Below are 14066 nucleotides of genomic sequence, written 5' to 3'. Positions count from 1 at the left end.
TCCATGTGCCATTACACAGTAATTCACTACAGGGCTCTAATCTAAAGCTTTAGTAAGGGAGAATGGGCAGAGAAGACAGGACAGTTTGCTGTAAAGTATACACGCTCTGAGCATTACTGAGGCAAACTATGCTTAATTTTGCTACCTCTGCCTAAGACAATCCTCTGGTCCCAGCAGGTCTGACATCCTGGCAGGACGCACTATATCCAGATCACAAAATGAAACTACAACGGAGGATCACAAGAAGTTATCCTCACGCGTCTGAGCTCCTTCTTACTCTTTTTCAGAGCCTAATTTTTGCAGGGAAAAAAAAAAATGTCATAAACTGCATAGAGCAGACATCGAGCCCAGTGGGGACTACAGCTCCTTGCCATATCTGCCAGCTCCACAAGGATTTCGCTCCCAGGATCATATTCCAGGAGCAACAGCAAGAGATGGTGCAGCAGTTTGCTGATGTCAGCTGCAACAGAAAGAGTTTGAGAAGTGGGTATTTGGCTTAAAACAATGTAATGTGGAACTCTCCAGCTGCAGTCATCAAAATAAATTCAGGCACAAGATTTTCAGGTTGCCTATTAGCAAAATTTTAATAACATCACTTGCCATTGTAAGCTCCCCATTTGTACTCTGAGTCAATGATTTGGTATGGACAGATATGGCAGACATGGGTCAGTTACAGAAGTGGTTGAAATGGTGGGAAGTAATTTCAGTGCATGATAAATTCTCTTTCTTACACAAGTATGGAGGGGAAAAGGGTATTTTACACAAAGAACTGTTAATGATTCATTAGATACAATATAATAATATTACGTATATATAACAATATATATTGTATAAAATAGCAGATGTAATACATCATGTATAAACGTAATGCTCATGTGCATATATAAAACAAATAAATTTATATTTTTTCTTATTCAAGCATACTTCTCCGTAGTAAGTGTGATAATTTTTTTTTCATTGCTGAAAGGACTAACCAGCTAAAGTAATAAACAATCAAAATATCACAACAGAGTACCAGTGAGGGATTTAGAGGCCACAGTTGAGGGTTCTAATTTATTAAACACACAATACAGAAATAAACACTTAAAAGAGCACAGATATTAAAACTCCTTTAAATGAGACTAAATTCCATTAAATGTATCTGGAGGAACTATACCTGTTATAAATGCAGAACAACACACAGCTCTCAGTTACTGAGGAAAGAACCAGTGTCATGTCAAGAGGTGACTTTTATGCTCTCTTAGGTATCTTAGGAAGTGCAAAGAGGGATATGACATGCACTTTTACCAGAATGTGAAATTTGAAAGCCAAGGTGCAGCTCAGTTTGGGGACAATAATTGCCATGGAAAATTTCTGTGCAGAGGAATGCAAGAATATGAGAGTTTTGGAGAATGCTACTGTAGTGAATATTTTTCTTTCCTTTTCCCACCAAAAATATGACTTCCTTATTTCTTGGCTGTTAAGCTGATAATTCCCTTGGCTCTCAGCTATCCTGGAAAGCAAAGCTGTACCTGCAGCAAATGCCTTTCCTACAAGCTGTACTGACAGAGCCAGAGGTTTCACAATGTTCTTGTTCCGGGATGGGTCTTGAGTTCCACTTAAGTTAACAGCAGAAGATGATTTTGCTGGACTGAATACTGAAGAATCTGAGAAAAGAAGTTGTTTCATTAAGTAATGATTAAAAATTGTATCTATGTATGTGCATATATAATTTGTATTATATATACATGAACAGTCATACACATTTATCTAAACATCATCTGCAAACAAAGCAAACAATTTTTTTACACTCCTAAGAAATCATCATGCATCGGTATCTTTTAGGAGTTGTAACAAACATTTAACTGGGCATTTCTATGGAATCTCATAATCCACTGATTGATCTCTTTCACAATATTTTGTATTCACATACACTCGAAACATATTTTAACTGCAGAATGGGCTATTTCATTGCTCCTCAAAATACCCCTGTGGGATAGGCAAGTAAACACAGCTGTCACACGTTACAGATGAGAAAGCTAAGGCAAAGAGCTTATGTGACTTGCCCCCAGCAAGCGTAGGGAATAAGCACTGGAATAAGTTGCCTAAAATCTCCGTCACCTGAGATTTTCAAGAACAAATTATCAAACCTCTGTCAGACACAGCTGAGCTTGACTTAGGGCAGAAAAAATTACCAAATATATAATCTCCTTACAGGACTACTGTATATAAAGCTATGAAAAGTGTATACCCATTTATAAGTCTGGGTAAGAAATGAAGAGTATCTGAGCCCAAATTCTTTGCATGAGTTAACGAACAGCAACTCCTTAGAGCACTTTACCAAGGCTGAAAAATATTAGCCCTACTTTATAGATGGATAAACTGAAGAACAAACAAATTCTAATACTTGCCCAGTATAAAACTGTAAATCAGAACTGATTCCAAACCTCTCAGCATGTAGGTCCCTAGTTTAACATCACGCATTTAATATCTGCAATTTACTTCAAGAAAAATTCGACATTCGGACACTGATACAGTGACAAATCCAAATTCTTATAACTGGGGTGAAAGAATATTAACTCAGCGTTTGTCCCGAAAGCAGTTTGCAACAAGTAGGCAAAGTAGGCTAAGTTCACCTACAGATGTCCTAGTAAAACAGCCAGGGAAAGAAAACAGAAGGCAAAGACCAACTTGATCTGCCAAATACATTCACCCTCAGGCCAGACACCATTTGGCGAAGGAGAGTGGGGAGGAGAGTCTGCTTTGCCAGATGGAGTAACTGGGATGGGGAACAAACACAGAAGCCTCTGCTGCTGCTGCTCCACCAGAAAACCTTGTCCATGTTCACAGAAAATATGCTGAATGGCTAACAAAATAGACCACCAGGCTTTGGAGGAAAACCCTGGTCTCTCATTAAATATGATGTCGCAAATATGTGGTGTTAAAGCTTTCCTTAAAGTAAGCTCCCCAGAAGCTTTGGGTTTTTTTTCTTCTCTCTAGTTCTAATATATTTTCTTGAAATTTTATCTACGAACACAGATGTGGCTGGTATATGTTTAAACATCACACTGGTACCTAAGCAGAACTTGTAGTACTACTAGTTATTAAAATTGTTCATCTTTCTATTGTAAAACCCTGTTTCTAGTTGCTTAACAGCCTTTTAACACCTGAATTGAAGTTTTCCCACTCGCCTGCCTAAAATTGATTTTTTGATTCTGTTAAAGATTTCAGCCATTTTTGCGTTGCCAGTCACCTCTCCTCTGCAATGGAACTGCATCTTCCCACGTCATTTTGAAAGGGGGACCCAACACCTGACTGCGATGTCATGGCCGCACCGTACTGTCAGCTTTAACTATGGTATTTCAAAATTCTCTTGCGCTCTAATTTCTATCACGAAATTACCATTTCAGTGCAGTACCCTGTGTGTGCCCATAACTGTCTACCTACAGGTGTCTTCCAGAACTTGACGACTGAACTGCTCACTTACAAGGGCGGAAAACAGAAATATTCACACAACTTTAAAAGGAAAAAATGGGTGTGAGTCGACAATAAACTGAAAACAATTTCGGAAAGCAGAATTGCTAGTAAGTACTCCCATTTTAAAACAACTGAGAATTCATCTCAAAGTACAGCTATGCAGAGCCTAGGGGAGAAGAAGTCAGACCTCCATCACAGGTCACACATGTTAGAATTCCCACCACCAAAAAAAGGTGCCCTCCGCCCTCCCCCCGGTCACAGGGGATTCATATGTACGCATGTGGCATTATCTTCACTAGAAGATAACAGTAGAAGGAGATGAAAAGGTTTTGACAGCTGTGACCTAAGAGTACAAACAGTGACACACAGAAACACCAAGCAGACTGAAAATCGCACTGAGTGATAAGGAGAAAGCAGTATATAAAAGGTGTATCTATTAACCTGGCAGGTACAATAGAAGACAAAGCTGTGTAAATACTGGATCGCTTGTTGTTTCAAAGAAATAGGTTCTCATGCATCTGCACAGTTCTCATGCCACGATCTGGAAGCCAATGGATCATGCAATGAAATGCAGATGTTTAAACAACACTCTCATTTCATTTTCACCAAAGCCTAAAGCATACAGCTTCGTAAACAGAGACAGGGGTGACCACCTGGGCAAAGTGTCTCTGAACATACTGATCAATGATTACAATTTCATAAGAATGCATATGTTCAGCTTTTATTTATTATTCCTTTTAACATACTTTGTAAGTGGAAGAAGTATTTTTTTTCATCTGCATTTCGTACTCCTCTAGAGAAATATATGTTCTGGTACATACATACCAACCAATTACAACAACGAACAGGAAGTTTTCTCCTGTTTTTAATTTTTCAAGAAATAGCACAAACAGACATAAAAACATATAACAGCATAGATGAAGCCGCAATAAGCAATGAGGAAAAAAGCTCGAAGAAAAGCACCTTGGCTATTTGCAATAAATAAATAAATGAATGAAATTAAGATGCTGCTTCTTTATCAGCCAATGTCCATTTGATTTTTATAGTTTCTCCTTGTTTAAGTATGTCATTAATAGCTTTCTAGAACAGTTATGAGATGCATGCTAGCTCACACAAAACAAAACCCCTGTATGTGTATGGGGAAATTGCTATTCTAAGTACACCTTTGTGTGAAATAAAATTTAAATAAATAAATAAATAAGCAAGCAAATAAATAAAAGCTGCCCCCCTAGCCCCAAAAGGAGATTATTTTCCTTTTCAAGACAAATAACCTAGTCTATATACTAAGTAAACACCTCCCTATAAATGTGTAATTCAAGTTTTTTGAGATCCACAAAAAATTAAATGAAACAAACACAGGGAGACACAGAATCAAATAAATGAAAAGATCTTTTAATACTTTTTCATCGACTATTCTTATGAGGACGAAGCTAACCTCCAGCCTCACCTGGGTCTTAATCTTTCACAAAGCAAATTTTGAAAGGCATCCTCCCCGCTGTAATCTATACACGGCTTGAGGTAAATACCCAGTTATTTACAGCATCCCTGCACCACCAGTATCTGGGGTAACTTACCACCCCCAATGGTTATCTTTACAGCACTTTCAGCTCCTACCTGTCTGAGTGAACCCTGATTTGTATCCATTAGCTGATCCACCCTCTGGGGTCGTGGACGGTGACACCGAAGAATTTGGTTTAGCAGAGAGGCTAGCAGCAGATGATTGCCTGCTTCTACATTCTGCAAACGAAGCAGCTACAGTACATATTAACAAGGCCTGCCTTCCAGTAGGAAAGTTCAGCAACACGGTGGCGAAAGGTGACAAAATGTTAAAAGCATACACACAGCACGTACAACAAACAGCGGCAAATGGCAGCATTCAACGAAAATACGGCTCTTGCAGTTTAGTCAACTTTGTCTTCTAATTAAGAAAACCTCCCTGGGGGCCACTCAGAGGGCCAAGCAAATACAGACCAGATGCTGCAAAATGGCAAGAGCTCTCCGTTCACAGCTTCCAAGAGATTTGAAGGTATTGGACATATCCCAGGAAACGCTCAGTGACTTCTGTGGCACAACCTTTATACAAACCGTCATATGTTGCCCTTTAAAAGGAGAAATCATGCTGAAACCCAGATTCTCTTAGTATGCCTCCACAAAACCTCAGGGAGATCTCAGCGCTGTGAGTGTCTGTCTGGATGAAAACTGAGTTGAGGGAGGAGAAACTCACCTTAAAAATCACACATTAATCCATTTTTAAAACTGAGATCTAATCAGGTTTTGTTTGAAGAGAAGGGGGTGTTTAAATGCATTTCTCTTCTTCTGATTAGACTTTTAATGTAAGTAAAGGCTGAAGGGTTACCAGGTGGATGGTAGCAATATGGGGATAGAGCCTATCAAAATAATGCCCATGAGGTCGATTCTCAGTCGATTTTCTAAACTTTCATGGGTGCTCAAAACACTTGCAATCAGCATATAACCAAAAGCAACCCCTGTATCTGCCTCTTCCACGTGGGCATTACCCCTGACAGCATTTACCAGGACACACACCAACCCCAACTGCATGAGCATCAGGAAGGGGTTTCAGAAAAAGGATTCCAAAATTAAAATAAGGTTTCCTTTTTTTGTATTTGGAACTTCAAAAGAGACTACCAACTTAAACCTTTCTGTAGTTTTTGTGCAAAACGCTGCTGAAAAACATATCCACTCTAAAGCAGTAGTTAATTATACTCGTAACTGAGAAAAGCAGCTGAAGCCAGGATCCCTTTGAACCACTAACTGGTACAAAACTATAATCACTCATACAGCTCGGTGATAACCATCTCTCTCTGGTGTCATGCTGCCATTCACATGAGGATGTGACTCTTCAGATGCGTGTCAGTCCTCCTGTGGAGCTTCTCCTCTCCTCACATCATCCTCTTTGGCAAGAGGCACCAGATCAAACTCTGTCTTCACTGAGTGAGATCACGGCTGAGGAAGACAAGCAGTCTGCATATATACCAACTTAGCACACAGAAAGTAGGTAAACTATTCTCTCCTTGAGTCTTTGCATGGCTTTAGTTCCAAAAACCTGCATCCTCCAATAACAGATCCCATGGCTACCTTACCTTGGGGTCACAAATGTCATCTCTTCAGCACATAACAATATTGCACAGGCTGCTCCAGTAGAGGGTAAGCCCAAGTGTAAAACACACCGTAAATGGCAAGAGTATGCAAGTCTTTCCCTGAGATTAGCGACCTGAGCTTTCCTAATCTTATGGTGTGTTAGCTATCCTCAGACATTAGACAGATTGAATTGCACCTGCTAAGATGAATATTAGTGGAAAGCCAATGCCGGAGCCCTGGCATTGTGAGTCATCCTGCTTCGGGCACAGGAAAAAATCAGCAGACTGAGCAACCTCATTTCTTCTACCAAGGTGGCTGCACATCCCAGGAAGGGTAGATTTAGGGCTCCCACTGAACGCATAGGGAGATGGAGGAAGACCATTTACAATTGCATGGTTACTATTAGGACTTAAATGAACCTCTTTGGCAAAATCTAGACTTCATTGAAATCAGTTGGAATTCTTCCTTCAAGCAGTAAAGAAATTAATCTTCCACAGTTACTTCTGAATGCACACATTTTCAACAGCAACTTTCAATTTTTCATTCAACATCACACTAATACAAAAAAACCTCCTAAGTGAATGGGCATCTTAATTACCTTTCCAGCAAATAAGGGGTCCCTTTGACAGTACACCTTGAGAGCTTCTTACTAGGTAGTACTTTAAGTGCTTCTGCTTCTTTGGCTGAGTGGTTAATTTCAAGTTGATATGATTGGAAAACTCTGTGAAGTATCGAAATCCTCTTTCTCCACAGCCTATACAATTCCCAGAAAATCCTGGAAGAATGAAGCAGAAGGTACACACACAGATTAAATGACTTGTGCTATCAGCTAGGAAAAGGCCATTTTAACCTACCTGCACATTCAGTTCAGAGTGAATGGAGGCCTCCAGCCAGACAGCTTCTGTAGATGCCCTGCTCAGCACACGCGTGTCAGGAAGCAGCCAAACACAGGCAGGTTTTAGTCTTAGCTTTTCTGAAACTCTTCTATCTTTCTAGGTCATACTAACTTATGCCAAAATCCTACCACCAATTTTCCACTCTACACAGTGCAGAAAGGAACAACTACTTGGAGGGGGAAGCTATTATGCCAGGCTAGGAAATTTCTATGAGGTTGCCTATTTTACTTCTACATTTCTACATTAAAAAACATAGGACCCAAGCTGCATGCTTCCCTCTCTCAAAACAGTGGCTAACTCATAATAGCCACTACAACTTCATGTGGCTAAAACTAACCTTAATATCTACTGAATTTTCTCTAAGACTCCTTATACAAGGCACTCTCCAAGTAAGCTGGACCTTACAGCTTATTAAGGTCTTAAAAGCAATCATTTAATGTCAAGATTGTCATGGCAAAAGTTAGGAGTGCTTCAGAATGTTTTTTAAAAACATACAACCTTTCATGAAAGTAACACTTTGAGGAATAATGGCAGAAGACTGCTTTTCTGCAATGTTTCCAACATCGTTTCACAGAAGGGGGTGAAATTTTGAATTGAGGTCTGGAAGACAGGGTCCAGACTGAGGATTATATGCACTCTCATTTCCAGCGCCATTCACAACTATGTTAATGGCAATCTTTGCACATAGATGGCAGCGGTCTAACATCTCCTAGAACAAAGCACAGGGCATGTTCTAAACTGGGCCTACCTTAAAATCCTTGTTTGAATAAGCCCTCTATTATCTAATGTTGAACAATTAAACTCCTCTGGTTTATTTGCCACTCCACTCTTCTCTGAATCACTTTCAACCCTTAACGAAAAAATATTTTATATTCTTTCTGGAACATCAATAATGATTTCTAATAGTGCTTGGCTGATGACTACCTAATAGAAATGCTTTATTTTTGGTTTTTTCCATTCCATCAGTTCAAGATCTGTAACAGAACCAATTTCTCATCCTCGCTAGTATCATTATTTTCCACAATGCCAAGCACCTCAGAGAATACTGGTTCCTACACTCACCTGTCAGCTAAATTTGTAGTTTTCTGAAAAAGATATTCAGTCGTTTTGACAAAATGCATTTTCCATAAAACTCTTATTAATTAGGCCATTGTCTTTAGCCTTACTGTGCCTCATTATCACCTTTTACCATCATGTTGCTGAGGATGCCAAGAAGTAGATTTCTTCATCCTGTTTCTCCTGGGACTGAATCAGTCCTTCCCTTCTCCCTTGCAACCCACAGGAAATATTTGTGCATCTCCATAGTTGTCAGAAACAGTCATCAGGGCCTCACAGAGCTACCGGGTCTATTCTTTGCCCATAGGTACCAGTCACACAGGCCTAGAGGCACTTAGGTATGTAACATCAGCAATGCCAGAGAAGAGTTTTGAGTCACTAGGCTCATTATCAAATGATATCAGAGATGATAGACGGATACAAAGCTGGGGGGGCGGGAGGAAGGAAGGCTTACCAACAAAGACAAGTAGTACTACATTTAATCAGACTAAACACCATCTGTCTGTCTATCAGATAGTTCTTATTGATCAACTCTTGACACTTCCGCCCCTCAGTGGGGGGAGCAGCTCCTCTGAGGATGACAGTATACACCAGAGTACCCCACGATCCCACGTCCCCAACCGTACCACAGCTCCCATCTAACTCAGGCCAGAGGGGTTTCTGGTCCAAAGGCCTTAGGTCCAAAGGTTTACAGTGTGTAGTAGCACATTAAATGGGTTTAAGGGAGAAATAACATGAAAGCTCATAAGTGAAAAAAGGAGGTGTTTTCAATAGAGATGCAAAATATTGCTAGTCCGGACCAGAATTTAAACAGTGTGGTTAAATCAGGGTATTTATGCTTTATTTTAAGTTCTTTCCTGTTGAAAGGTCTTTCTGAATATATTCTAGGCAGCACAATGACTGGAGGAAGAAATGAGAGAGTAAATTCAAAACAGGCTAAAGGAGCCAAAATACATTAAATCACTTTTACTAGCCTGTTAAAATGTGTATCAGTTGTGAGCCAGGCAGGAAATCTAGGTGCACATACGCCTGTCTTCAATCACCAAGAAGCATTCTTGTATTAAAATCTTAAAGCTCATAAATGTAACCAATTATGACATAAATGGGGTTTTTTTTCCCTGTGTATTAGATTTTGAGAGGCAAACTGCCCTCAGAGCTCCTATTGAGAACAATGTTCCTGATGGAGCCAAGGGCAGAATTTGTCCCTTAATCCACAGAAAAATAGATAGCTCATCTTCTACAGTTGCATGAGCATATTTCTTCTTAAATGAAAATGCTGTAAGCATCAACAGAGATGAAGAATATGCGGATAGTTCACATTTAGAATGCCAGGGCTACAATCGACTTCTGCCCACACAGCTTCGATTGTGATTAATTGTGGAATCAGGGACTTGTTTTAAAATGGGCTTTTAAGGCAGGTTCAGCTACGGATTTAATTTAATAAAAACAAGCCTGTCCTCAACATATTTCTAATAGAAGGTCATTAGCTGAAATGACTTTAGATAATTTTGAACTGACCTTTTTCTCTGAATTATTATGGCACGAAGAAAAAAAAAAATCTCTTACCTAAAAGTGCATTTTTTCCATGATCATCTGGCAAAAACCGCTTGTCAACAGCGCAGACTAGAATGTGCTCAGGAAGGTTGGGAGATTTGGCTCCTACTAACAGGAAGCCTGCTGGGATATCAATTTGCTCCATGCACAGAGATACTAACCGTAAATCCTTGCCTGCTTGACAAAAACCTACAAAACAAACCAAAACAAATGATAAATCTTCAAAAGATTTTGTTTCATTTTCTTCTTTTTATCAGTTCCAAAGGCAAATAGGGCTTCACAACTTGATGCTGTAACTGGGGTTTTAATATATACTTTTCAAGGGAAATAGAGGAAATTGAGACAGCATCTCATCAGATCAACTAGCTCAGGGTTTCAGAGATAATAGATGAACATTATTTCAAAGAGATCCTGAACACATTCAGGCAGAGAAGAGAAGTAAGTCTCTAAAGACTAGACATCAAATGGCTCAGAAACTTAATCTCTCAAAAACATTCAAAATAAGAAGGAAAGTTTGTGATTTTGTAACAGAAAACACCTCTTAAAACATCCCAAAGAATATTTTTTCTGTGCCGAATTTTAGTTTACAGTCTTTTCAAGAGAACCAATTTTGTCTTTGTTGCTTGTAACAGGCTGGCATTGGTACATAAACATCACTAAGTAATACAAAGGAATAAAAATTGATGACTGAAGCTTAGTATTGACTACTAAAGGAAAAGTATTTTAAAATCTAATTTTTAACTTGTCTATACATTTTAGGAATTCCAGCAAGCAAAAGATTAATTCACTGGTTTTAGAGATGTACAGCATGTTTTCTGTATGTCTCCAATTAAGTCTCTTGAAGTCTCAATGGACTGCATGACTTCAAGTCTCCAATTAGTTTTTTTCCCACCCAAACACACACATGTACACCAAATAAGAACATAATGTTTGTTCTCGTGCTACTGGTCAATGTAGGGCCAAAGCCAGGAGCAGAAGTGGGCAAAACCGGGGACTGGAGCGAGCTTCTGCTGTTCCACGTCCTGCAGTGAGCAGGTGGCAGGCTGGGACACACAAAAAAGCAAGACAGGGCAGCCCAGAGCTGTGGCCAGGCACTGCAATGGGGCCCTTGAGAGCTCAGGATTCAGGGTGAGCTTGGCAGCCGCCCACCAAGCAGCCACAGTGGGGATTTTCAAAAGGTTGCATGGGACAGCTTAGGGCACTTCGAATCACAGAGCAATTACAGGGCCTCTGGAGGTCCATCTGGTCCAATCTTTTGCTCATACCAAAACCAAATTAAATTCTTTTGACTAAGTAAATTTTTAAATTGACTTTTGACTAAGTAAATTAACAACATTCAAAGACTCTTCCATTAGCTTCAGCACTGGACTTACAGGGGTCACAATCACCCGTCGCTTTTTAGGACAGCTCCATCATATTATTCTTCTTGAGCAACTTCTACTTTCAAGCAAGGAAATTACGGATGTGAGAGAAAGCAACAGTTGTGTGGCTTCCTCCACACGAAAGGATACGATCACACCAGGATTTCTGATTTGCCTTGGCAGAAGTCAATGAAAGCACTACCAAGTTTTATGAAGAACCAGACTATTTTGTTGTGTTCCTCTCCAATTCTCACTCCTCCAGCTGCAAGATCAGTGCTACAGTCTGGCCTCACACCTCTCCCAGCAGCAGCTGGTGGAAACCCCTCCTATTTCAGGATGTCCAAAGACATCACACATTTATCCATTGACCATCTCTCTTTCAGCCATAGAAATATCACAACATAGACAACATGTGCATGCATCTGCATGAATCAGTATTTCAAAAGAAAGAAAATAAAAATCATAATGTGTCCTGTTTTAACATTATTCTTAAAAACAAACATATCAAACTAAATTTGAAATTACTGTAGTATCTAGCAAGACGTCAGCTATTAATATATATTACTTATACTTAATTTAAAATATTACTCAAATAGTCCACAGTTGTTACAGAAATTGTAAAGAAAAGTTAAACCACTGGAGAAAGCATCTGGAAACACAATGTGATCACAGCTTAACCAACAGCCACCTCAGCCATTATTAATATCTGTGTCTGCGCTCTTACCTACTGTGCTAAAACGCATAGTTTAAAACTTCAGCAAAGATAGTGAAAGCTAATGCTGTTTTTTGTTTTTATTTCAGAACTGTACCAGGCAAAGAGCATGTGCAAAGTGGAATGCACAGAGTCAGCTAGCATGAACTTCCTGGCAAGCAGCAGCTTGCTGAAAACAGGGTCCAACACAGGTTCAGTCTTGTGCCTACACCCACAATCTGTAGAACCAGTTCTTGGCTGAATAGTTTCTTCAGTCTCTCAATCAGCTCGGTTCCAGCAGCAGCTCACTCGAGCTAAAAGCTAGCTTGGATTCACCCCTCACACACCTTCTTCCAGCCAATTAATTAAAATGAAGTGCCTAAAGTTTTTATTTACAAATCAGCGGATTTTAGTGATAACTTACCAATAAGAAGGAACATATGTTTTAGGGGAAAAGCATTAAAACTGCATATTTAAAGCAAAATTTATTCTTTTCCAATCAGATGCAATTTGATCTTAGTATGTTAAACTCTTTTTAAGGTGTATTCCTTAGAAACATGTTGATCCTAATCAAATGGAAGGCTAGGTACCAGGCTAAGTATTATCTAGACTTTTCAATGTAATTTAGAAAGAAAGAGTTGCAGACAAACATAGGAACAAAACTCCCTTACGTTCAAAATAGAATTTGCCTACTCAAATGTTTATGCCATTTGGGTACTATGTCCAGAATTTTCAAAACTGGCCTCAAATATTTAAGCATTCAGTGAAATCTGAGTAGCTGACATGCTTAGAAAATACCATTCTACATCTAGATTTAAAATAGAAAAATTACCCACTGCTGACAATGTGGGCAAACAGGAAATCTATAGATAAGGATTATGAAACAGCAAGTTCGGTAAGATTTCAAGACAGATTTAAACCTGCTTTTACACAATTACTCTTTAGCCTACCTAAAAATTTTCAGGAAATGCCAGAAGCACAAATAGTGACTAAAAAGAGGCTTCTGAATTAATTGTTGGTAACAGCAATACTAGGACACCAAAGAAAGCAGGATTTCGGTTGTCAGTGTTGTTAACAATATAGACTTGCTTTCAGAAAGAGCACACGACATTGAGAGGGCTGAAGATCATATGAGAAACTTAGAGCCTCTTTGGCTCCTGGAGGGTTTTGATGTCCCAGTGAGATGAAGCAATGCTCCAGCACTCCACAACATCTGAAACGGAAGCAAAGACTCTGCTATCATCCAGGCTAGGAGCAAAACAACTTCAGCCACACTGTGAGCAGCTGCACATCACCATTCTGCATGAGTCCCCAGGGGAGAAGGTGCAGGAAACCCACCACAACATCACATCACCTTAACAAGTTTATAAGCATTACTTGGTAACATCTTAGCAGTACCCATTGAAACAAACTGATGTATCTCAGCCTGCTATGATAGGCAACAGCAGCCTCTTACCTGAGAGACTGTTGATCTGAATATATTTAATGTTTCCCACCATTTAGGATATGTAGGACTGTACTGCAGAAATGCTGTATCCTGCCTGATCTGCCAACAATACCTAAGATTTACCCCCTGTATCGTCTCCACCCAAAGTGCTCTCAGATCCCTTCCATGTTCCCCTTCTTCCTCCTTGCACAATCTCCTCCGGCATCCTCCTCTGCTTTGGTTGGCGACATCTCTGGATCAGAGGTATGTATGTGTAGACTGGCTGGCCAGCACATGCCTCTGTAATGTTCAGGCTGTGTAAGAGGAGAGCTATAATTACTTTTCTGCTCCAGGGGACATTAGTTTGGGGACACCGATGTCATCCAATCAGCTCCTGAAATCTTGCTGAAATTCAGTTTCTTTAGGATCTCTACCTCCCTGCCAAAAGTGGCAGAAAGCAGCTACCAGCTTCCCGACAGATGGGCAGCAGAGCTCACAGGCAGCTGCCGAAACCTCGTTTTCTGAGG

The 14066-nt window shown here is 39.8% G+C and overlaps 1 protein-coding gene across 1 annotated transcript in view; it reads right to left on the bottom strand.

Moving 5' to 3' along the window:
* Positions 1-14066, bottom strand: part of GREB1L (growth regulation by estrogen in breast cancer-like) — a 62526-nt gene that overhangs the window by 43098 nt on the left and 5362 nt on the right. The window contains exons 3-6 of the mRNA XM_009572904.1: positions 10074-10250; positions 7154-7330; positions 5071-5193; positions 1512-1646 (exon numbers count right to left, since the gene is read on the bottom strand). Of these exons, the coding sequence (XP_009571199.1) occupies positions 1512-1646; positions 5071-5193; positions 7154-7330; positions 10074-10250 (612 nt within the window). The remainder of the gene's footprint in view (positions 1-1511; positions 1647-5070; positions 5194-7153; positions 7331-10073; positions 10251-14066) is intronic.

This window comes from Fulmarus glacialis, unplaced genomic scaffold, assembly GCF_000690835.1.
Source record: "Fulmarus glacialis isolate BGI_N327 unplaced genomic scaffold, ASM69083v1 scaffold9842, whole genome shotgun sequence".
Taxonomy (NCBI): domain Eukaryota; kingdom Metazoa; phylum Chordata; class Aves; order Procellariiformes; family Procellariidae; genus Fulmarus; species Fulmarus glacialis.
The sequence above is the reverse complement of the archived record's forward strand: the minus strand, read 5'-3'. Positions and strand labels throughout refer to the sequence as shown.